Source organism: Rhincodon typus, chromosome 6, assembly GCF_021869965.1.
Source record: "Rhincodon typus isolate 14 chromosome 6, sRhiTyp1.1, whole genome shotgun sequence".
Classification (NCBI taxonomy): Eukaryota; Metazoa; Chordata; class Chondrichthyes; order Orectolobiformes; family Rhincodontidae; genus Rhincodon; species Rhincodon typus.
The window spans coordinates 44,141,801-44,168,766 of NC_063337.1; the positions used below are offsets into that span (position 1 = coordinate 44,141,801).

Below are 26,966 nucleotides of genomic sequence, written 5' to 3' on the forward strand. Positions count from 1 at the left end.
CTGCAGTTCCTACTAGCTCTGGATGTCCAAAAGGGATTGCTGAACTTCTCAGATGATTCCCAGATTTCTTGTAGTAACTCACATTATTCAGGCCCCTCTAAGATTCTGTCCTGAAAATTCTTCTTTGCAGTATTTTAGGAAAGACACTAACTGGTTTTATATAAATAGAACAGTCAGAATGGCAGAAGGAATTCCAGATGACATTTATAACCCACTCCTGAATTTAAAGATCTTTCTTCTTGAAGTTGGCTTATTGTTTTAAGAAATAAAGAGGCCAGATGTTTAATAATTGTTTTCACATCAGAACTAGAAGGTGTTACTAGCCTGAAAATTTTCCTATTTTCAGGAAACAGTGCTATTAGTCATAATAGGTCTTGTTCTCCTGTTGTTCAGTTAACTGGTAAGCAAGAAGTAGGAAACCATATTACCATACACACCATTTTTCCGGAGGATCGCCACAAAATCGGAAAAGCCATTAACCCACCCAAACTTGTATTTATAAATACAAAATAACTTACAATGAATGAAATCCACATGTATTAAAATGGTGCATCAGGGGAAATAATATAATTGAAAGGCAGGTATTTGAAGTGGATTAAGTCTTGTGGGTTTGAAGATATAGTTACTGAACATTTCAAAGAAAAGAATTTGGTCCATTAAATTGAATAGTAACACAACTCGATCTCACTCTGTGATATCATGTAAGCCCGGCCTTACCAGGACAGCATCAAATCTTTCCCTTTAAACTGGTAACACCACAAAGAATATAGAGATTGTGAAAGCTGACTTTGTAACAAGTGAAATAACAAGTAAATTAGAGCAGCAATATCAGCAAATATAACAAGAGAAAAATTCAAATGAATGTGCTATCAAATGAACTTTGCCACATGGAGAGTAGTTGAATGCTGCCCAAATTTAAGTGAATTATGCCATCAACATTTACACAATTAAAACTGATGAAAACAACATTAAAAATGTAAAGTTTGTTGTGTTCTTTCAAAATAAATACTGCTCTCTTCTCACTCAAAATAACTTCTATGGCAATCCAAAGTCAGGAACATCATCAATTCAATGGCATGAGAGACTTGTGGCATCATAGTCCACTAATAATATATTAATGCTGTTATTTTGGTTTTAGACTCCAAGTCAATTTCTGCCAATTTATATTCCTTTCGCATGAGGCCCTCCTGGAGGTTTCAAGATCTTAAATCTCTTGGTACATAAATAATCAGCTGCACAACTAAAAGAAAACCTCGCATAGTTTCACACATCTCATCTGGGTAGTGCGAGGCTAATAAATCTAAACAACATTTCCTAAGCCAAAACATCTCTTGTTGGTTTGGTTGGCCTTTATTACCTCACCATGCACTCAATTGTGTAGTTGATTTTACAGTGTCAAACTTGATCAGCCATTTCATAAAGTTAGGTGCTACGGTGTTATAGATGGAGCTCCATACAAATTTTATTACTTAAATATTTTCATAATCATTAAGATAATTTTGTGATTAAAGAAACTGGAATAAAAAAGAAAATAAAACATAAGCTGGGGCAAAATGTATTTATCAATTTATCTACGGCCTCAGTTTAAGAATTAGTGATTAGAAAACCAAAGAAAAACTGGATTGAGTACGCACGGTGTATGTGAACATCCAGTTTTGGATTGCAGTCCTAAAACTGCAATGGTGCCTCACATTTATAAAATCAAAAGCATTTATGCTAGTTTCAGTCAGCGCACAGCAAACTTAGCGTACAATTTCTAAATTGGCAGGCATCCCATTTCCAGGATGGTGATTGGAATGGAGTCTATCCAACCTTTTTCACCCAGAAAACAGGTGCAATAATATCCTTCCCTTCCCTTTTAATCTTTTACAAATTTTGCTTGTTCCATAGCTCCAGCTAAGCTCCACACAAATCCTTGAGATATATTCCTAGACAGGTATATTTTATTTATATGACCGTTGTCAGTAAACTAGACAGTAATTTGCTGGAACTCAAATTACCTCAAAGATTATATAATATTCAAAGATATGACTTCTTCTCAATTACAATCTTAAATCTTTTCTTTAAAGTTATTAAATGTTCATTAATTACAAAACTTGCCTCATTAACTACCTAGCCTGCCCTTATGCAATCGCTTATGTTTGATTCTGTCCCAATCTTATCACTTGCTGTTCCTAGAAGAACTCGCCACGCAGTAGATATCCCATAATTCACCAGATTCCTTGTGTCCATGACATTTTTGAAAGCCCATTGCGCACTAGGAAATGCACTATCAGTCCAGAGTTGTCCTGCATGGTTCCTAAGATTTGCTCTGGACATGGCATGCAGGGAGAAGTCAGCTCTCCTCTTTGCAGGCACCTGAAGGTCCTACTTGATATGGACGTACAGATGCAGGACTTCTCCTTTTCACAGGACTAACAATAGAGGTCACAATACAATGCCAGCCTGGTCGGAAGTTACTCCCCCAGGTTAAAGCAATACCAGCTTTTTGTAGGAACGTGCAGCACTGTAGGCAAAAGATTAATGCCCTTCTTCACTCTGCCAGCATAAGTGCCACCATCTTCTCTCTGAACCTCATACTCATTCTATCTCTGCTACTGTACCCATTACCAATCAAGGCACATGCTCTATCACTCTTATTATTGCCTTCAACATCTTCCCTCACTCTCTGTAGCCTTCCCAAGTCCTAGCACTGATATCTACCGTACCAGGACTCCCAAGCAAAGACTATCTCCCTTGGCTTGACTGAGGCCTGCTAACAACAATGACAAGTTTCCTTCCTTTGTGTCTGTGCAAAAATGCAAGTCAAGACAATGTACGGCAGGAATGCTTTGAGCATCCAGTTAGGCTCAGAATGACTGATTGCCATAGCAGCAGGCGAGGAGCCTGGAGATGTAGCCTGGTCCAGTCCATGAACTGTGCATGTGTCCCTGAATGCACAGTGTCCTTGCTGAAGCATTGCAATGAAAACTGTGAATACATCTCAAGGTGCAGCACTGAAGTGCAGAAGCTTCCTGCAAGTGAATCAGAGATGTGCCACACAAGGGTTCTTAGAGACAGGCGCATGTCAGATTTCAATGTCAGTGGAAGTGGGTGAGTGTGGCCCTTGCCCATGGAACATGCCTGGTGATGTTGGTGCCCAGTGTACCACATGGAGGTCCTTCAGAGCAAGCAGCAACCTGAATTTGCCATGTCTTAAATGATTTTCATTTCAACTTTTCTTAACATCTAGCTTGTTTGCCGAGTTTGGTGAGAAAGAAAGCTAAACATTAATGAGGTGAGTGGACTGTCGAGAAACTATTTCAGAAGGAGTAGTCCCCCTTAACTGGAAACTTACTGCTGCCTAGTGAGAAACTATCTGGTGTAATATGACTGCCATTTTGATTCTTTGGTTATTAATTACATAATAATTTCTCTTTCTAATACTACTAAATCTTTAACAAGAATTACGTTATTGAAAAGTATAGCTAATGGATCAGAAACCAAAACTAAAACAAATCTCAATGAGAACAAAAATCCATTTATGTATAAAAATATCAAAGATTTGACACTCCACCAGTCAAGGTTATGATATACAGTTCTTTCATAATGGCTTGAAAATTGTCATGTACTGTTTAACTCAAATTAACTAACTTTGACAAGAGATTTATCCAGTGAACATTTTAACAGATTATAGAAACAAAATACTCACTGGTTGGCAGGGTTTTAGACGTATAAAGTGCTGACTGCAACTCGAAATAAGTTTAAATTAATAACAATCCTTACCTTTTCTAAAACTGGCAGCCAGACTGTAACCAGATGCAAGTTCTTTAAACATAACCATTCTCCATTGCGTGCACATTCCTTTAATGTTTGGATGGCTATATCAGCTTGACCCTGGCCCATAGCCACCTGCAGATGGTAGAACAAAACATAATTTTTTGCCTTTGCTAATGCCATTGAAATGTTAGCTGTTTAATAATCATGAGTGCCTAGTTAAACAAAGAGAACTGAACAGCTGCGATATCACACATCAATACTTAACTGATATAGTAAATGTAATATCACATGTGCACTGTAAAACATAAGTTTTATGATTTTCAATTAATTTTTTTAAAAGCACAAATTAATTACATTAAAACATATAAATTAGGAGCAGGAGTAGGCCATTTAGTCCCTTTGAGGCTTCAAGCTCTACAATTTAATAAGATCTTGGCTGATCTGACTGCAGCCTCAATTTCACATTCCTATCTACCCCAATAACATTTTACTCCCTTGTCAGTCAAGAATTCATCAACTCTGTCTTACAAATATTCAATGACCTTGCCTCCAATTGTGTCTGCGGAGCTGTATTTCAAAACCTTACAATCATCTAAAAGAGAAAATACTCATCTTCATTTTAAGTGGATGACTTCTTATTTGTACATTGTGTTCCCTAGATGTAATCTGTCCTTAATCACGGGAGGAAATGTCCTTTCAGCGTTCTCCATGTAAAGTCCCCTCAAGATCTTTAGTATTCCAATACGATCAATTCTCAGTTTTCTATAATTTGATGTGTACAGATTAAATCTTCCTTTCTATGATAACCCTTCATCCCAGGCCTCAGTTGGGTGAACTTTCTCTGAATTGCAGCTGATACACTTACACTCTTTCTCAAGCAGGGGGGCCAAAACTGTGTGCGCCGGATGCAGTCTCACTTTTTAAAACCAATTAAACTGCATTATCAAGTACTTTATATACAATTTACATACATAAAATCTTTGCACTCTGAATATTTTTATATTTTTCTACCTGCATTAAGTTAGCTCCCTACCTGCTACGACAAGCTCCCATCCAAGAGTTCAACCAACCAAGTCTTAAAATGTTATGATCCTTCTAAAAATGACATTTGATCAAATATAAAACATGTTTTAGACTAAATGGCCTACCTAATAATATCAAACATATTTCTTTCCCATTGTATTACCAAATTATATCCTCATATTGATATTCCAAGCTTTCTGAAATATTCTGAATTGCAAGGGCAAATACTGGAGGTTTAAAAAGGTAACCCAGTAGCAGATACAGTTGCAGTTACTTTCTATGCTATTTGTTTCAAAGGCAAAGAATAGAATCAAGCAGATTTTATTATTATGGGAGGAGGTAATGGCCTAATGGTATTATCACTAGACTATCAATCCAGAAACTCAGCTATTGTTCTTGGGACCTGGGTTCAAATCCCACCATGGCAGATGGTGGAACTTGAATTCAATGAAACAATTGTCATATAAACTCATCTGGTTCACTAGTGTCCTTCAGAAAAGGAAATCTGCCATCCTCATCTGGCCTACATGTGACTCCAGACCCACAACAATGTGGTTGATTCTCAGCTGCCCTCTGGAATGGGCAATAACTGCTGGCCTAACCAGCAATGCCCACATCCTGTGAATGAATAAAACAACTGATACCTGCGATGTGGGGTGTTTATTTCTTGCCCATTTCCCCCAGTGTAAGAATCAGATGAGACATCTAAAAGCAATGCACCCCACTATCCAAATGCCTTGCTGGAAAACTAATCCTAATTCCTTGCCAGAGGCTAAACAGATTGAGAGTGGGAATTCCGCCCCTCAGTGATTGGAAGTCTCATCCCTGAGTTTTGCCAGCAAATTCAATTGGCCAACTGCTCAAGCACTGCAAGAGTAGTGGATGTTGCTGAGATGACACGCAGGCCCACACAGAACTTTAATGGATCCTGAAACCAGGTATCACCCTTGATTTAAGGCAAGGGAGGGACCAGGCAGCCTGGTTGCTATAACTGGGGGTAATGATGATGGATTGGAAGGTTACAGAGGTCAGATGGGGAGGAATAATGGGGCTGGCCCTGATGTGAACAGGGCCACAAAGGATACAAAGGATAAGCCAGCTAGCGTATCTGCCTTTTAATCACTTTGGTTTAAAAAAAAATTCTACACACTCCCACCTGACTTCCCACACCCGCGTGCCTACTCACGCCAACCAGAACATGGAATAGGCTGCATAATATTCAGGTCAGTTCATTCAGTAATAAATTCATTTGAACATTAATTATCAAATTTAAAATGGAAGGCAGATTTCCAACGTCAGGGCCCACCTAAGTACTGCATTATTGGGTCTGTACTGGGAGAGAACAGGAAGGTGGTGGGGTAATATCTTACATGTTTTATGTAGCCATGCTACAGAAAACATCCCAATCGGGTGGCTGTAATAACCAGATTAGGATTTTGGTGGACAGATAACAGACATCACTGCTCTGCAATAAGGTTTCATAAACTTATAGATGAATTAGGTCACTCCTCATTTTTTCTTTGCTAGAGAAGTTCCCAATCTACTCATTTGTTTCAGATGAATACAACCTTTGAGAATAGGTACCTTTTAAATTGTTTTTACATTTTCTCAAATGAGTCTACACATACACTTTATAGTATGCAGAGCAGCATGAAATGTGGATCAGTATAAGTTACGGTGAGGATATTTACACACACAGTTGCTACTAGTACGCAGAGCAGACTGATATTCACATCATTCAGCATGCAATGGTGAACTGACAAGAGCAGTGGCATTTTTAGAGCTGAACACTCGACACAACTTCCTCTCTTAACCTCAGAGATGATCACATATTCAGCTGCAGAAAGTGCCCCAGAATCTGCACTTCAAGTAATTAAAAATTACTTCAGATTAATTTTTGGTTGTTGCCTCAATTCTGCAAGAGTGGGTAATGTATGGCGTGTTATTGTTCATTGGGGAATCTGAGTTGCGGTCGCACCATGCAAATTTTCATAAGGGTAGTAAACAGTCGTAGCACCAACGTTCTTTCCATTACAGGGCTGACCAAGAATCTCTCTCATTTTAACTGAATTGCCTTGCCGATACCACAGGTATGTGCTGGATTTGCAGATTGATCCTCAACCTGCTTGGCTGCATCATGAATACACCTTCCTTAGTGAGGCTTGAATCCAGAGCTCTGGTCTAGAGACAGGGGCTCTACCTATTATACACAAGACTTGCCTGTAATTTAGATGCATAAAACTGCCAAAGTCTACAGGCAGTAATATGGCAGATACTGAAGGACTTCCTGCTGACCTCAAGACTTCAGCAAGAACTAGTTACTCTCTGATTTTGTTTTGGTTGTACTGGAAAGTGTTTTCCCTTGGAATACGATATAACGTACAGAATAAAAAGAAGTTATGCAGAGCAGGACAGCTTGCTAGAACTTGCTGGAAGAGGGAACATGAGGAATAGGAGAATGGCTCTCAGCAGCTGGCCATATTCGTCCAGGATATAAAAGGAACAATGCTTGCACCTGAACTTCAGCAAGGAACAATATGTGTAGTCTTGCTGCTTCTGTAATGAGGTACTCACTGAAATTGCCACTTGCTGCAAGCCTCAGAGCAGGGCAAGGACTTCATTTCCAGTGGCTGTGAGGGCGGTGTTGGGAATAACCTTTTATGCCTCTAGCTTCTTTCAGGCTGATAACTTTGCAATAATTTGCTGTTTGGCCTGCATTGTTGCATAAGAGACATCAGTGATGCTCCCTATTTATTAACAGCTAACTACAGTTAATTCCATTCTACCAATGAAAAACAGACAGAGCAAATATGTGCTTCATTAGGAGTACAAGCTATGCCATGGTGCAGTGTGCCAATGACTGTACACACATCATTTTGATGGCACCACGTATTAACTCTACCATATACTGAAACTGAAAGGGATTCTACAACCTCGATGTCTAACTTGTGTGTAACCACATGCAGATAACTGCGCCAGTCAATGATCAGTACTGAGGTTACATTCCTAAAAGGTGAGGGTGAGGGTCTTTTTTATTTTTCTGTATTTTTGATTGTGGACTGAAAAGAGAAAAGAATTGTTTTAAATCAAGAATGAATAAAGGATTACCTCTTGATTTCGAAAGCCAGTAACATGACACTCATTGCAAGTACAGTTTACACAGATATTGGCACAAGCAAAGTAGAAGTAAGTTCAGATGAGCTGGAGCCAAAGGTATGTACAAATGAATATTAGTCACAGTTATTAAAAGAAAATGGATTCTACATACAGGTAAACAATTATGAACTGCTGACATATAGCTCTACTAGGAAAAGCTCAAAACTCTTTATAAAAACTCTCCATACATACATTACAGAAAAAGCCAAAAAAAGGGTATGGAGGAAGAGACTGGGAAGGCAGTTCAATGGATTACAGGACTCCCAGCAATTGTTTTAACATCCACTTTAAGAAGTATAGGCTAACTGATGATAGAATTGAATTTCCGCAGAACTGTCCACAGGACTTCAGGTGTAATCAGATTCTGATACATATGAATGTGGGTTAAAGTGCTTTTTTTAATGGATTTGTTAAATGACAAAATAGCAACACAGGTTAGTTATGTATTCTAGTTTCGTTTCATCCACCGCTTTAAAGTTCTTACTTCCCTATTTGCCCTGCTTATTCATTCAACTAAATTTCAACATCTTCCATTTAACTATATTGAAATTGTCACTTACACACCCACTCTGCATACTTAGAATTAGAATTAAAATTAATTATTTCGACTTCAAAAGGAATTTATTTGTATGCATTTCACTCAAAAAATAAATAGAGCTTCATATGTTTTGATCAGCTTCATTTTGTTTGATTATATATCCAATTCCTAAAATGGTCCTAAAGAGCTCTGGTTGGTACAACAATACATAACAGAGTTACTGTAGTCCCCAATTTTTAACCTAAAATTATTAATTAGCCAATAGATACTTAATATACTCCCTTTTACTCTAACTCCTATTCAGCAGAGGTAGCACAGATGTCAATAAATGGTTTATTGTCTTCGTTAAGGTGTATATACTGGGTCATCATACGAATGCTTTAAATGTTCATTTGGAAATAAAACCAATTTCTAGACCAGCGATGGCAATAATGGTTTGATACCATATGAAAATTCCCCTCTTGCTTCCATACCTCATGGAAATTTTCTCTTCCAATAGTTTCACTGGCCAGCTCCTGAAGCTCTTGGGAAGGATCAGCTCCAGGCGAAATAATAATGAGAACTGGCTCAGTTGCCAATGTCTCCGTTAACAGACGCTTCAGATTCAAAGGTGGTGGGGACAACTCTTTCATTCCTAAAACAAAACAAATCCTGCTTAATATTTCAAATGATGGATATCATTTCCTGATATCAAAACAAATATAGATACAATAGATACACAGTGTATTAAAACTCTGTTGGTGCAAAAATAAAACAAGTAAAATAGAGAACAAAAAGACAAATTTTGTTTCAACATTGTGGGACACACAAATAATAAAGTAATGAAAGACTGTAAACACATCGTATATAACACACTGCACTGATAAAGACGTTCAAGCTGGCTGCATGTGTACATCTGCAAGCTTAAGCTGAAATACAGCATGCCACATTTGATACTGACAAACTGACATAATGGCCCAGATCTTCTGATGAGCAGAGTTATTGCAGCAGCATATACCGGAGTTGTGCATTGGGACCATATGGAAGACCCAATGCAGGAGATTCCCCAGGAATTACCCTGGGAGTTGAAACTTCCATTGAGCAATCACCCAGCATCACCCAGGAAGGCTTTGAATAAGTTAGTGTTGGAGACTTCAGAAGATTCAAGTTTACTTAACTTAAACGTTAGAGAAATTAAAGCTAACTAACTCTTGGTTAACTATGAAACTGAACCTCCCCAACTCACCACTGACACCTCACTTTTGACAGCCCATGGGCACCTGAACACAGTACAAACCATCCCATAACTCCTCCCCATCTCTCCGGACACAACAACATCAGATCTTTCTCCAAATTTGACTCTCACTGAACCACCCCAACCCTGTACCCGCAACAGACAACACCACATAGCCCTCCCACAGCCGATCTCAACCCCCCAACTCCTAGCAGACCTAACTTCCACCACTTCTACAAGGACCTGAAGCCACCATCTCCACAAGGACCCAACCCCTGCGGAATGCCCCCAACGACCCAATCTCCACCAACTCCCCGTAGGTCAAACCACCACTGACTCCCCATGGACCCAATCCCTGCCAATTCCCATGGACAACTCCCACCAAATCCCCATGGGCCCAAACTCTGCTTACTCCCCATGGACCCAACCCTCAATGATACCACATGGATCCAACCCCCATCGGCTCCCAATGGACCCAGCCACCACCAACTCCCCATGGACCCAACACCCACCAGCTTCCAATAGACCCAGTGCCCACTGATTCCCCATGGACTCAACACCCACTGACTCCCCATGAACCCAACCCCCACTGACTCCTCATGGATCCAACACACACCATCTCCCCATGGATCCAACCCCCACCAACTCCCCATGGACCCAATCCCCACCAACTTGCACCTCCCATGGATCCAACCCCTACCAAATGCCCATGGACCCAAACCCCACTGACAACCCATGGACCAACTCCCAATGACTCCCCATGGAGTCAAGCCCACCCACTACCCATGGACCCAAACTGCACTGACTCACCATGAACTCAAACCCCGCCAATTCCCCATGGATGCAATCCCCACCATTTCTGCACAGATCCAAAGCCCCACTGATTGGCCAGAGACTAGACTCCCAACAACTCATAATGGAACCAACCCTGAATGGTTTCCCATGCAACTGAACTTTACTCACTCTCCATAGATCTAACATTGTCTGATCCAAGTACCCCTCACTCCTGATTGTCAGTTTCACACCCCCAGACCAGACATTCCCAGCAGCCCCTGACTCACACCCCAATGTACCCTAAGAACTATCCCACTAACCTGCCACCCAAGCACTTCATCCACCTGGCAGCCCACCCACTCACTCCCTGGCACAACACCTCTTCACACACCTGGCATTCCAAACTTCCTTGCACCCTACTCCTTCACTCACCAGTCAATCTATTTCACGGTCATGAAAAATTGTGCATTTTCAATAGCAATCTGCCTCTCTGTTGCTGTGTGGGTTCCTGGCCTAGACTAGACAGCTTCAACAGAGAAGGCTCCTAGCAACGTTTGATAAATCTATTAAAGAACTTTGAGCAGGGAGAATAAAGGGGAAGCAGTAGACCTATTGTATTTGGACCACACAAAAGGTCACTGCGCAAGACATGAATTCACAAAGTGGTGGGCCTTTTAGCAGCATAGTTAGAGGACTGGCTAACAAAGAAAAACAGAGAATCAGGATAACTGGGTCATTTTAAGGTTGGCAAGCTAATCAAAAGGGTTTGACAACATCAGTACTGGGGCTTGACTATTTGCAATCTATGTTAATGATTTGGGTAAAAGGACAGAGTGTATTATAACCAAATTTGCTAATGATTCAAAGATAAGTAAGAAAGCAAGATGTGAAGAGAACACAGGGCTTAGATTTTCACGGAATCAGGCAGAGTCAGGTGTACTTTAAAAATGGTATGTGGGACTTGATTTCTGGACTCTCATCCCCAGTCACTTATCTGCCAGTAAGGGATGAGGGTGTGGGCATTGAGCCCACACGTATTCTCAACTTTGCTGCTCCATTATGGAAGTGGGCATTTCAAACCTTCCTCCCCACCTGCATGAAAATCTTGATAGAGTTAAACCTGGTCTGTCAGTAGACATAATTCAAGGAATCTCAGAGGTATTGTAAATCATAGTGGAACCTTAGTCATGAATCAGGAGCCAATACAAAATTTCATCATTCCTTGTAAAATGCATTGCCTGAATTACCTTTTCAAAGACAATCAATCACTGCCATCCGTTGTTTCAATGGCAAAAAAAATCTATTTCCTATCTCTTAATCTTGTGTAAATCAACACATAGGCCTTGAAAAACACAGCTCTATCAACAATCAGGTTTTTACAAGGTTATCTGTATCAACAAATAGTTGACTATCTTTTAGGCTGTTTGATACAGTTCCCAGATAAGCTCATTGTGAATGCTTGGCTAAGGCATAAGAATAATTAATGCACTTAGCTCAACAGGCAATGTTGACACAGCTTTTATTGGAGTGCTAGCTTTGTTTTGATTGACATTTTCATTACCTTAAGAAAAACATGGTTGAAGATATATCAATGCCATATTTCAACTTTCTCCCAATAGCTCTTGATGCCTTTAAAATCTAAACACAATTACCTATCTGTTTTTGAATTGCGGACAGCAATGCATACATGGTGTGCACTGCTTTAAATTGTATGTATGCAGATTTCAGGAGATGCAGTGGAGGGAAGGTAGGAAATCAGGACTGGGGCATGGGGGAAGAGATCAGGATAGGGAGGAGAAAGAGGACGGGGATGATGTCAGGTTCTGAGAGAGAACACAAGGGGAATTGGGGTGGGTGTAAGAGTGGGGGGAGTGCAGAGGGAGACAGAGAGGGAGTGGGCCTCCGTGTCCCTAGGATCTCCTTGTTGACTACCCACACCCCCTGTTCAAAACTTTCTTGCGCATGTGGTAATGCAGTTGTGTGTGATATCACACAAAGTCTACATGATGACATCAGTGCTTGGAACAGCATGTCCCCGAACGAGCATGCATGTGTAGTTGCCTGCAATTGTCGGAGTCAGCAAACACTGCCTTTTTGAATATATTCAGTGATTTGGCTTCCACAGCCTTCTATGGTAGAGAATTCCACAAGTTCACTATCCTTTGAGTGAAGAATTATTTCTTCATTCAGTCCTAAATAGACTACACTATATCCTGAGAGTTTGTCCCTTGGTTCTAGTCTCCCCACTGAAGGAAAGCATTCTCTCTATATCCAGTCTGTTCAGCCTTATTACAATGTTATATGCTTCAAACAGATCCACTCTCATCCATCTAAACGATAGTGCATACAGGCCCAGTTGAACTAATCTATTCTTGAACAACCGTCCTGCCATCCCAGTATCAGACTAGCAGACCTCTGCTGCACTCCCTCCATGTTCAAGTATAACCTCTCTTAGGTATGGAGATCAAAACTGCATACAATACTTCAGGTGTAGATTCACTAAGGTCCTGTACAATTGCAGTAAGACATTCTTATTTCTGATCTCAAATTCTCTTAAAATGAAGACCAATTTGCCTTCCTAAGTGCTTACTGCACTTGTCTGTCTACTTTCATAGATATGCAATGACAACAAGAACCTTCATACATTCACATTTCCCAATTTATCACCATTTAAATAATATTCTGCTTTTCTGTTTTTCATACCAAAGGATATAACTTCATATTCAGTCACTTTGTCCTGCATCAAGCCTGTGTTTTCCCAGTCGCTCAACTTGTCTAAATCACCTTAAAGCCTTCTTGCATCCTCCTCACAACTTACAATCAAATCCAGTTTTGTGTTATCAGCAAACTTAGAAAGGTTGCATTTAGTCCTCTCATCTACATCATTTATATATGTCGTTAATAGCCAGGACCCAAGCACTGATCCTTGCAGTACCCCACTAATCAATGCCTGTGACGCAGAAAAAGACCCATTTGTTCTCACTGTTTCCTGTCTATCAACAAATTCTTGATTCATGCCAACATATTACCCCTATCCAATGTGCTTTAACTTTGGTCATAACCTCTGTGAGGGATTTCATCAAAAGCCTTCTGAAATCCAAATACACCACATCCAATAGTTCTCTCTTATTCTATTTTGTTCAAAAAAGTCCAATAGATTTGTTAAGCAAGATTTGCCTTTCATAAACCCATACTGGCTTTGTCTAATCGCATTAATGCTTTCCAGATGTACTGTTATCACATCTTTTATTTTACTTGAGCAACTTCCCCACAACTGATGTTAGGCTCATTGGCCTGTAATTCTCTGTTTTGTTTTCTCTCCATCTCTTCTTAATTACATTGACTACCCTCCATTCTGTGGAAACTGCTCCACAATCTACAAAATTAAGAAAGATGGCCACCAAGGAATACTATATTTTCAGGGCTACTTTCTTTTATTGTCTGGGATGTAGGTTATCAATCTGTAGCAATTTGTCAAATTGTTAATTTTCTCAGCACCATTATGTCACTAATATAGATTTCCTTCAATTCTGCACACTCACTAGACCTTTGGCTTCCTTACATTTCTGGGAGTTTAATTTTGCTCTTTTTGTGAAGATGGAACCAAAGTTTCTGTTCAATTCTTCTACCATCTCTTTGCTCCCCATTATAATTTCCATGGCTTTTGTACATAAAGGACCTACATTTGTCTTTATTAAACTTTACTTTTCACATATTTCTAGATGTTTTACTGTCTGCTTCTACGTTCCCCATGATGTTACTCTCATATTCTATTATTCACCTTCTTGATCAAAATTTTTGCACTCTTTTGGCTTCTTTGCACTCTTGCAATTTTCTGGATTGCTGCTTTTTGTGTCAATTTTATATTATCTCCTCTTTGGCTCTACAACTATCCCTAATTACTTTTGTAAATCATGGTCAAGCCGCCTTTCCTCATTTATTGTTGTGCCAGACAGGACTGAATAATTGTTGTAATCATAAACCTCATTCCTTTGGCTCTCATCTCCCAAATCATCTTCTTAAACCCTAATCACTCCCTATCAGCATCCCACTGCCCCTCAGATCCTGTTTCAGCCACGTCTGTGTGCAGACAAAAAAGCTGTAGTACAATTCAGCAGTGCCTCTCTGCAGCTTTCCTCCAGGCTGTCTGCAGGTGCTCTTCCCGAGGGATAAAAATACATTGAAATTGCAAAGAGACAAATTCTGATTATCTGAACTTCTGACTGTGGTAAAGTTGGGAGACAATTTCACTGGCAGAATAGGAAATCCAACAGAAAGAATCCTGTCATAAGCCAGAATTTCAGTTTGGTAACTCTGGATTAGCCAAAGTTGTCATTTGACATTACCAACCAACTGGAGCTGAGTTAGCCCACATTAAAGTAAGAGCCTGCAAGCATGGCTAAACCTATGAGGTTTAAATGTGTTGTTGATTGGAAACAACAGGGAAGTTGATTCAGCAGGTGGAAAACCTTGCTACAAAGCAAAGAGTAGATATTATCAAGCAGTGGGAGATTCCATCATTGAGTCTGTCAATCATTTTGAAGCATGAAGTGAATACCACAGAACAGATTGACAAAAAGGAACTTTCCCCAATAAAGAAAAAGATGAGAGGACTACATGCTAACATGATTCTAGGCAGCTCGAGCAGAATACATTCCCATCTTCAGTCCAATTCTATAGGAAACAGGCTGGGACACAAGGAGTTCACCTGCATCAATGGATGCCTGGACTGATTCAAGACAAGCCACATTGTCTTCCACATGATAAGAGTGCAGCAGTTATGGCAGTAATGACTGCAAAATAGTCTCACCCAGTTCCTAAATGTATATGCACCAAGAGGCATTTTTAATGTAGATGAGTCTGGACTGCTTTACCATCTTTTACAAAATCTATCTTGAATGTTTAAAGGTGAAATGAGTAATGGTGCAAAGTGAAGCAAGGAATATGTCACCTCCAAGGTCTACACTAACATGTGCAGCACTAAAAAGCTGCCATTTCTTGTGATACAAAAGTCCACAAAGCCATATTGGCTTTGCAAATATCAAGACACTACCCACACAGTACGAGGTCAACAAAACCGTCTGGATGACCTCCAGCATTTGTGAGGCATAGATTAGCAAAGTGGACAAAATTAATCAATGGAAGAAAAGGAAGTTGATCATCATTAGATCAACTGTCTTGCATAACTTCCCGACATCAATGGCCTCAAAAGCGACAATTTGAAGTTGTTGCATTCGAACATCTCAGTCAAGTTCCAGAAAATAGATCAAGAGGTCATTGTGAAGCTAAAAACCAACTACCGATGCCAGCTGATCTCCCACTTCATCAAAGCCACTGATAAGCAGGAGGACAACCTAACTGTTCTAGGGGCCATGAGTATCATGAAAAAGGCATGAAAGATAGAAATCTTAATTCCATCATCTTGGATTCAAATGGATATTTGTGCAAGGCACCAAGAATGAGGAGGAACAGAGTGAGGCCAAACAACCCAAGACAGGGCTGTTTTCTCTCACCTGCAGGAGGCCACAAGATGAAGAAAACAGCAAACAAAAAACCTGCAAACAAGAAATAAAAAATTGAAAGTATAAAATCTGACCCCAAAGACCCTTCTCAGAACCATGATGATACTCTGAACTCGCCCTGAAGCTGTACTCAATTGTAACAGGAATCATTTCAAATTAATGCAAGAACCAAAACTTAAGATGTCAAATTTCATTTGAATTTAGCATTTGTTGAATCCTGTGTGGTCCCTTGGATTAATGGTATCTGGTAGATAATTTATTTGGCCTCTTTTCACATGCATGCTCTTTGCACCACCTAGAGGTGACACTTACACAATTCACAGCCTCCAACCATGAGCAAGGTAAGCAGAAAGATAACTTGTGTTTTTCCACATCACAGTGGCTCAATGGTTAGTAGTGCTGCCTCACAGCGCCAGGGACCCAAGTTCAATTCCACCCTCAGGTAACCGTTCTCCCTCTGTTTGCATGTGCTTCCTCGCACAGTCCGAAGGTGTGCAGGTTAGATGGACTGGCCGTGCTAAATTGCCCTTAGTATGCTGGCTAGCCATGGGAAATGCAGGGATAGGAGAGGGGTGGGATGCCCTTCAGAGGGTTGGTATGGACTGAATGGCCTGCTCCCACACTATAGGGATTCTAAGAACCTGCAAAGAATTTCATGTAAGATTTGAAAAATAAAGAATAAGTGTAGGCAAATCAGTTTGTGTAAGGGCTTTCTTGACTAATTTGTAGCTCAGTTTCACAACAGTTTGTGGGCAGGCCCTCTGTAATTCAAACAGTCCATGGATTATTGGTTGGTTATTCGGGCTTGTGTTGAGATATCATTCTGGGGTTGAGCCAGCTTTTCCTGAGACAAAGCAGTGGATTGAGTATGATTGGTAGTAGTTGGTGGTCATACATGAGCTGGAGATGTGGTGAGTTGTCCCCACTGAGTTGAAAGTGAGAGTGCGGGAAGGGAGGTTCGTTTGGGAGGATGAGGTGGATGAGATCCCTTGAGTAAGACATGATACCTGCAACACTGAGAGTTGTAGGAGCTAAGGAATAGGTGGGGTAGATGCAGGTGAGATGTTTCCCTGGTTGTGGAGGCTACAAGCAGAAAGCCCAATTTAAAAATAAGGGGGACAGTCACTTAAGTCCAAGAATGAGGAGAAATGATTTTACTCAGAGGTTGTGAACCTTTAGAATTCTCTATCAAATAGGGCTGTGGTGGCTCAGTTTTTGATCATGTTTAAGGTAGAGATTGGTAGATTTCTGATGACCAGTGGTATACAGAATTATGCACTGGGTGTGTATAAGCCATTAAAGTGCCTGATCAGCCATGATAGTATGAATGGTGGGGCAGGTTCAATGGATTGAGTGGTCTACTCCTGTTCTTATGTTCCTGTCAGCCTTGGTGAGATGTGTGAGCACTGACAGAATTAAGGTGAGTCTTGATCCTTTGAATGTGAAGCAGCTGAGACAGGATGGTGGCACCAAGCATCACAGTGCACAGAAGACCATTGACTTTCTCTGGCACTGCTGGCTGTCTGGCTTAACAGTGACCCTGCAATGAATGTTCTGTGCAGTTTTTAGGGTCCAGGATATGTCTGATGGCATGGCCTCTGAGTCAGCGTGCGAGGAAGAGGACTACCATCTCTCCAACACAATATCCACCAACATCCCCAGATCTCTCTTTGTGAAGTGAGAAGCCAGCTTGCTTTTCTTCTGGGCTATCTCTTTGGTGATTAGGGCAGAGCAGTGCAATGTGATGGATCATTCCTCACTTGTAGCATCTGAATTGGTGTGCAGCTGGGCTTTAAATGTGGTGCTAGAAGCATGGAGGCCAGAAGACCCTGATAGTGAATATCTTACTCACTACAAGATTCCCTGAGAAGCATGCCCAACATCTCACATAAATAATGAGGTGAAAAGCAGATGATCATGTGAGAAAAATCACCCCGAGCCATGACACTACAACTTAGCTTCAAATGGGAGAATCCAGCCCATTAACTCTGTTTCTCCCTCCACAAATGCAGCCTGACCAGCTGGGTAATTGCAGCATTTTATGTTTTTAATCCTTGCTTCTAACTCTTACCTGTAATCTGGTGGTTACAGTACTCCAACTACTTTTAAATGAGAATTGCTGCCTTTATCACCCTTTCAGGGAGTGAGTTTCAGGCATCCACCATGCCCTGAGTGAAAGAAATTGCTGCTCAACCTCCTTATAATCCTTCTGCGTATTACGTTAAATCTATACCCACTAATTACTGACCTTTTTGCTGAAGGAAATTGCTTCTTCTTATCTACTCTATCCAGGCCTTTCACATTTTTTGCAGTTTAATTAAATCTCTCCTCAACATCCTCTGTTCTTAAGAAAACAAACCCAGCCAATCAAATCTTTATTCATAACTAAAATTCTCCAGTCCAAAAACATGCACGTAGATCTCTTCTATACCCTCACTAACATGACCATACTCTTCATGCATTGCGGTGATCAAAACTGTACTCAGTGGCTCAAGAAATGTTTTATACAGTTCTAGCATAACCTCCCTGCTCTTACAGGTAGTTCTCCTATAACATGATAGTTGTGTTCTTGTGTGACCTCGTACTATAGAAAATCACCATAGAAAATCGCATTATGAGGAAATTGCTATAGAAAATTGCTATACCTGTACAGCAGAAAGTTTGCGTTATCCAAACAGCGTCCACTATTCATCAACTGCATTACAGCCAATTCACATTAATGAAACACGTGTAATAGCAGAAATACCTGTATACTGTATGCCTTAGCCAAGAGGAAATGTATCAGTATGCATCTTAAGCACCTTGTCTATACTCTGACCAACTTCATAAATCTGTGGGCACGCACTCCAAGGTCACTCTGTTTCTTTCTACTTCTTGAATTCAACCATTTATTGTAAATTGACCTGCTGTGTTTGGCCTTCTCAAATCCATTAGCTTACATTTCTGCAAATTGAATAACATTGTCACTTTATGGGCGGCACGGTGGCTCAGTGGTTAGCACTGCTGCCTCACAGCGCCAGGGACCCGGGTTCAATTCCAGCCTTGGGTGACTGTATGTGTGGAGCTTGCACATTCTCCCCGTGTCTGCGTGGGTTTCCTCTGGGTGCTCTGGTTTCCTCCCACAGTCCAAAAATGTGCAGGCTAGGTGGATTGGCCATGCTAAATTGCCCATATTGCATCAGGGATAGGTGGGTTAGACATGGGGAATGGGTGTGGGTGGGATGCTTTTCAGAGGGGCGGTGTGAACTTGTTGGGCCAAATGGCCTGTTTCCACACTGTAGGGATTCTACGATATTGCTCACCTGACTGGTCCATTAATGTCCACCTGTATTTTTCAACTTCTTTCCTTGCTATCAAGCACACAGCCAATTTTGTTATAACTTTAATGTATTTTAAGAGAATGTAATTCTAGCCATAATTCCTGATGCAAAAGAAAAAGCACATTTGTTTCCTCATTGTATCAGAGATAGTAGGAACCGCAGATGCTGGAAAATCTGAGATAACAAGGTGTAGGGCTGGAAGGGTCTAGGCCCGAAATGTCAGCCTTCCTGCTCCTATGATGCTGCTGGCCTGCTGTGTTCATCCAGCTCTACACCTTGTTATCTTTGTTTCCTCATTGTTGAGCGTGAAGCAAGTTAGTAACTTTTTCAATTAAGATAATATAATCAGTATAATCAGAAACAGGTTACTTGCTTTACAATGAAGGAACACAGATGGCATGAAAATGTTGGCAGAAATGCATGGATTCCTACCATTATATTCAGATAATTTTATTGCATAGAAAAAACATTTTACTAGCTGTTGACTACATTTCGCATTCTTAGAACATTCCAAAGAGCTTTAAAGTTGATAAATTGTTTTGAAGTATGATTATGGTCATCTTGTATCCAGAAACAGCAACACAATTTGCACATACCAACGTCCTACAATGAGATACCAGGAGAAATTCAAAAACTGCCTCTAAACTCAGATAATGCAATATTGTGTGCTTGGAGATACTCCTGGTGTTTTAGCATGGAGGAGAATTCCCTAAAAGGAACTAGAGATATTGAATGACTGACTGGTAGCATGGTGGAAAGTAGCAAAGCTAACTTCATAAATAACTGGCAACATTTTCAGAAAAATAGTTTGGTACAAGGAGCATGGGTGACAACTCAGCTGATTAGGTACAAGGACTTGGACACAATATTGAGATAGTTATAGAGAATCATTCAAACTACAAACATTGGGATGAGAACATGGACAAAACAGACTTCACAATGAAACAAATGGAAGAGATGGTAGTCTAAAGCTGGGTGTGGACGTAAAGATCCAGAGTGGTACGTCTAAGCTGAACATCAAGAATAATCAGGAACTGGGGAATTGAAAGGTGAAGCATTTAAATCATGATATACATACACGAATCTTTATTTCCCTCTCTTTATTTTACATTCTGTACCTCATTTGATTTTGGAAACAGTAACTTCCAGTTCTTGCTTTGTTCATTTCACAATCCTTCAACATGATTGATTATGAAATAGTAAGTCGCATGCTCTGTTAACTTTGTTCCAAAATGCTCTGTAAACAGCCATACTGTTTCATTCTCACACTGCCAGAAACTTGCATAATAAAATATTATTGGTATCAATCAGGCAAGGACAAGTCTAAGGACATATCAAAATAATTTTGGGACAGTACTTTCTCAGTTAAGTCTATTCTTTCTGTAAGTTAAGATAAACCTAATCTTATAATAGTAAGTATCCCATTTTTTAGTCATTTATTCAGTCAGTCACATGATGTGACTGTGTTGGCCCTCTGAAGTAACAGCACAGACACTTGATAAACACTCGGTATCCCGTCACCAATTCACCCTTTAGTTGTATGTGCACAGTAAATGGGCTCTGATCAGCCAGCTCAAAGCCAGTCCCTAGAATGAGGAGACTCTCTGAAACTCCTGTTTATATCTGTCAGCAAGGGCTCCCTGATTGGCCCAGGTTAACAACCCCAATCAGGGATCTCATAGTCAATGAGATCCACCTGGCCCAGATACCAATCACAATATCCTCTCCCCGCCAAGTCCAGGGACATAGGTCTGTTTATAACTTCTCCTGGATGTTTTCGCCCCATGGCCAGTTCCTCTGACTCAGACTCTGACACGGGCGGCGTGTACCAGGCTGTAGCCTGACTCTTGCACCTAACTCTTCCTCCTCTTCTTCCAGCAGTTAACGGTATCGAGGCTGCATCCATCTCAGACTCTGAAGTTTCCTCAATGACAGACGTGGGGAAGAACCCACGGTTTCCGACAGGCCTTTCTGGCTGTTCTGAGGGACCCGATATGTTTTGCTGCTGCTGCATTTATGTGGTAGCAGCTTTCAGGTGATCCACATGTTTGTGCAGGACCACTCACCTGCACGAACTTTGTATGTCACGGAACCTGACTTCATGTCAACCTTAGATAACAAGGTGTAGAGCTGGATGAACACAGCAGGCCAATCAGCATCAGAGGAGCAGGAAAGCTGATGTTTCGGGTCTGGATCCTTCCTCAGAAATGGCCTTGTACCCCTGTGGAGACATTTCCACGGTTCCAGCACCCAACTTTGTCCCCTGAAGTATGGTGTCACTCTCACTTAGAGGGGGCAAGTGGCCAACATTGACATTCTTGTTGCCACTTCATCCTCCCCACCAGGTCTGGGAAGATCAGGTTTGACCTGATGCTGAATATTCTCCCTATCAGCAACTCTGCTGGAGCTATCCCTGTAGTTGCGTGAGGGGTGATCCTATACGATGACAAATTTACATATGTAAAGGTATTGGTGGAACACTCTCATGCCAAAGATGACTATCAAATCTTCCTTCTCTATGTGGGTGTATTTACAATCAGGCATCAGCCAAAGTCCAGGAAGCATACGCTATCAGATGTTCCTCTCCATTGGACCACCAATGAGCCAGCACTACTCCAGTAACGTACAGGGAGGCATCACACGTCAGCAGCACCTCTCGCTTGGGACTGTTATGGGCCAACACTTTAGATGACAATGGCTGCTTTTTCATTTCTGTAAAGGCTTCTTCTTAGCGACGTGACCATTTCCAAGGCTGACCCTTTTTCAATAGCAGGTGTAAGGGTGTCAAGATGGATGCCCGGTTACATATGAATTTCGCAGAATAATTCACTAACCCAAACGTGGGAGCCGGGCACCTTTGATCATCCTCATTTTATCTTCCAACGGTGTAACCCGATCTTGTCAACTCTGTAGCCCAAGTAGGTCACTTGGGGTGGCTGGAACAGACATTTTTCACTTGTAAAGCACACGCCCACCTGGGAGAAAGGTTTAAGCACAATGCCCAGTTCTCTAAGTGCTCTTTATTGGTCTTCCCAGTTATTAGCATCTCATCCGGATAAATGGCAATCTGGTGTAGCCCTTGTAAAATCCTCTCCATTGTCAGCTGGAAAAGAGCGCAGGCTGGTAATACCCCAAATGGCAGTCTTATATATTGGTACAAACCCTTATGGGTATTAATTGTGGCATAATTCTGGGACTCCTCATCTAGTCACAATTGCAGGTAGACGTGGCTCATAGTCAGCTTCATGAAGAACAACCCCCTTCACCAGTTTTGCATACAAGCCCTGTTTGCGAGCTTTATACAGCTGTGAGAAGAGGTTTATGGTTTGCTTAAAATCCCTACAAAGGCAATCAAGCTGTCAGGCTTCACAATCAGTGAGACTGGTGTTGCCCATTCTGCAAACTGCACTGGTTTGATGATTCCTTCACTTTCCAGCCTCCTGCTTTCTGCCTCTACTTTTGCACGTGAGGCAAATGCCGCCCGTTGGGCCTTGCAAAATCACGAAAATGCTTCCTGATCAGCATATAAAGTGGCCCTGGCCCCTTTGATTGTCCCTAGTCCTTCTGAAAAACACCTAGGTATTTAATTAGGACTTCACTCAGGTAGCCATTTTCAAATCAAAAATAGTTCAGCCAATTAAGGTGAATCTTTCTCAACTAATTCTACCCCAATAGGCTTGGGCACAAACCTCTTACTACAATCAGTGGTAACTGCACTGACTGTTTCTCATTGAAGACAAGAACCGAAGTGGTATCCTTAATCTATAACAATTCCCTGGTGTATGTTCTCAGTCTGGCCGAGGTCTTGCTCAAACTTAAGGGTTAGGGTCCACAGCAAATCTTACCTCATTTTCTAATGACAAAGGGGTTATAGTACATGTTTGAAGTTCAGTTGGGGCTTCAGCTAGTAGACACTTTTGTTTGGTTACATCATTAATTCCACTTTCATCTCCACTGAAATACGTGCACAGAGGCCAGTATCCCGTCACCAAGTTACCCTTTATTTACATGTACACAGTACATGGGCTTTGGCCAACCAGCTCAAAGCCTAGACTCAGGAGGCCTTCTGAATCTCCTGTTTATGTCTGTCAGCCAGGGCTCCCTGATTGGCCCAGGTTAATAGCCCCAGTCAAGGATCTCATGGTCAAGGCCCTGGTTCCAATCACTGTATAGCAATAAGAACAGTAGGTATGAATTTTTACAGGAAACTCAAATCGGAACTCTCAGTAATACGAAGAAAATTGTGTATTGACAAAGATGGGATATATTTAAAGTTGTAACACATTTTTCAGGTTTTGATGAAAATGCATGTCATTTGAACTTCTTTTTCTGCTTTATGGCATTGCCATTCTCCTAGATTATATCTTTCTTTTAAACATACAGGGATGTTATATTTACTGTCTGGCAAATAGCAAAGCTATGAAACGGGGAAGAAACTTTAAACAATAGAAAAAAAAATCAATGAGCACGGGATGTTTAATAGAAACGGATGACTACAAAACTGGGAATTACAGATTTAAAAAATGATTGGGAAAAATTTTGGAAGGTGTCCAAAGAAATGTGTCATTCTACAGAGTATAAATGTGCAATATGGGTCCAGAATAACTGAAAACACATTTTCAAACAGATTGAAATGTTGTGGAAAAGATGATGCTTGGAAAGAGCTTGATTATTGAGGTAGCATAGTGATTCAACACATATGGGATTTTATGCTTTTGCGGCTCTTCTCTGTTTACTTATTTCAAAGACGATATTAAACCAATTACAGTAAGTTTAGAAAACATGAAAACATAAATCTATGCATCCATTATAAAGATATATGACTCAAATATCCCATATGGATTGCAATTCCATGAGCAAAAAAGTGACTTTCAGTTTGAACAAAATACACCAAGGATACTAAAAACTGTTAGTTTCTTATTTTTTAAATCACATTTTCATGTTTTGGTAAAAATCTGTATCCATATATACTTATGTACATCAATCATGTGCACATGAAACAAATTACAATTGGGCCAAATTTCACAATAGCAGCACATCGGCTATTAGTTACCTTGCCGTGCACCTTTTAAAAATATTTGACCTGCTAAGTTGTTGAAAAAGTGACTGACGACAGTGCACTTATGGGAACAGGATACCAGAGACGTAAGTGAACAAGATAAGGGACTGTATATCCACTGTCCAATTGTATAAGCATCGAAGGATGGGGTAAACATCGGAATGGCTAAGAAATAGACTGAATTAAAATTCAATTTCAAAATAAAAACAGAAAGAGAATTAAAGAAAGAGAAAGAAAGGCTGAGTTAAGTGAGATTGAAAAACAGACAGAAGTGAAGTGAGGGAAAAAAAGTAAGAAAACACCCAAAATTTGATTTTTGAAAATCTCCCAGAAATATAAAAATCCTGAAGCAATGAGATGCTATATTTGGAACTATTTATTTTTAGAACCAGTGATGTTCAGTGGAATTACTAACAAATATCACATAGTTAAAGACCACTTCTGCTAACACCTAAATATTTGTTCACAGCAATAGCCCCACAGTTTATCAACAGAAAATCCTTACCAATTACTTCAAAGATTTAATCAACAAAGCTTTAGAATGACCTCGTAATAGGAAAAATGAAAAATGTAGGCTTTTCTAGAAAATGCATGACAGAATATATCACTTCCTCTATATCTATTTTCACAGTGCTGTGAATGATAATGAGCTACTAAAATAAACTCATATGAAATTAGTAAGGGCAATAACCCATTCTCAGAGAGCAGTGGGTGCCAGTGAATGTCTTGCTGGAGTTCACCGGTTGTTTAAGTGTGGGAATTTCATCAGCTCCCATGCTGAACAATCTAATAATTAGAGCTTGGAAAATGTCTTAGATGGTTTGCAGTGGGGCTAGAATTGTTTGTAGGCCCAAATGGAGCACTGTTACTCAATTTGTTTAGACCAAACCTTACTTTGCTTGGATAATTTTCCAAATGGCCTTCCATTTGGAACAATCTCTCAAAGCTAGTTTTGCTGACCAATACCTTCAACATAGAGATGGGTGTGCCATGCCTTCCATCCATTTGAATGTCAATACAGCTGGATTGATCTGTATATCACAGCACCATCCAATCTGCATATTAGAAGCAGCATCCTGGATGACATCCCCTGACCCATTATCCACAATACCAGTTGCCTAATTCAGGGCAATGACTGAACTGCCAGCATGGTAAAACACCTGAAACATAATCTTCTGATCTGAGTGAGAATGCCTACTTTTGACACCAATCAGTTTAAAACTTGCCCACTTGACTTTGGTGCAGTATTTTGATCGTGCTTTTGGGCCAGGTTCCTTCCCAAGTGAAGTGGCATAAACAAGTGCGGAATCCATGACAAATCAAATAGGAGGGGATCAATGTAGAAGCCATGCCCACGTTTTCAGGAATAAGTGCTGTATTCAGTAGTTCAGAGATCATGAAACTACTTTGGGAGCTAGTGAAAGAAGTGTGTAAAGGAAGCAAGGGAGATAGGTGTCAGGAGGTTAGGGTGTAAGAGAGGATACAGATGACAGGCAGATGAGAGGATACAGCGGTGTAGAGAGCATGTCAGTGGCTGACAGGTACAGATGCCAGATAAGTGAAGGGTACAGCTGTAAGCGGTGTGTGAGGAGAAAATGGAACAGCTAAGTGGATGAGGGATTAGGCTAGTTTGGGCATCAGTTCAGGTGTGGTTGAGTGAGGAGTAGGTGTTGGAATGGAGTTATGGAGTAGGACGAGGGAGGAGAGTGCAGGCAGATGGACTCAGTGGAGAGATCATATCAGGGGCCATCAGGTCAAGGGGTGGTGTTGGGGTGGATCAACTGTTTGTGAGGGTAATTGGGAGTCAAGGATGTGGTTACTGGTGAGTCACAGGAGTCATTTCATAGTTAAGAGCTAGAGTAAGTTTTAACTCCTCCAATTTTTCCTGAAAGCTACTTAGGTTATGAAGTTGGAAACTCCATTCTCCAACAATTCATGGAGAGTATTCAGGACAGTTTCCTCCAACAATATGTTGTGGAACCAAACAGGAAACAGCTTAATTTGGATCAGAAAACTTGTAATGAAGCAGGTTTAATAAATGATCTCATAATAACAGATCCTCTAGGAAACAGTGACCACAATGTGGCAGAATTTAGTATTAGTTTAAGGGCGAGAAACTTGAGTCAGAATCAACAATAAGGGTAATTAAAAAATCATGAGCAGAGTTGTTTGTAGTGGACTGGAAAAAGAGTTCAGCAGAAAAGACAGTTAATGAATAATGGCAGACATTTAAGAAAATATTTTATGACTCACAACAAAGATATATCCAGATTAGGAAGAAGGATTCTCGGAGGAGATAAACCAATCATGGTTAACAAAGGAGGTTAAGCATAGTACTAAATTGGAAGAAAAAAAAACATACAATGTGACAAAGATTAGTGATAAACCTGAGCCTGGGAAAACTTTAAAAGCCAACAAAACATACTTTTTCAAAGCTGGAACAAGACAAAAATAGTTAATGCTGGGTCATTTAGCTTCACATCTCTCATTGGGATGTAATACATGTTAAGAACTTAATATCACAGCATATAAAAATGTATAACAAAATCAAATAGAGTCAGCATGGCTTCATGAAGGGGAAATCATGATTTACAAATTTAAC

General features: G+C 40.5%; 1 protein-coding gene across 1 annotated transcript in view; it reads right to left on the reverse strand.

Moving 5' to 3' along the window:
• Nucleotides 1–26,966, reverse strand: part of LOC109928522 (cytoplasmic dynein 2 heavy chain 1) — a 534,366-nt gene that overhangs the window by 131,037 nt on the left and 376,363 nt on the right. The window contains exons 77-78 of the mRNA XM_048597671.1: nt 8,950–9,110; nt 3,766–3,891 (exon numbers count right to left, since the gene is read on the reverse strand). Coding sequence (XP_048453628.1) covers nt 3,766–3,891; nt 8,950–9,110 — 287 coding nt within the window. The remainder of the gene's footprint in view (nt 1–3,765; nt 3,892–8,949; nt 9,111–26,966) is intronic.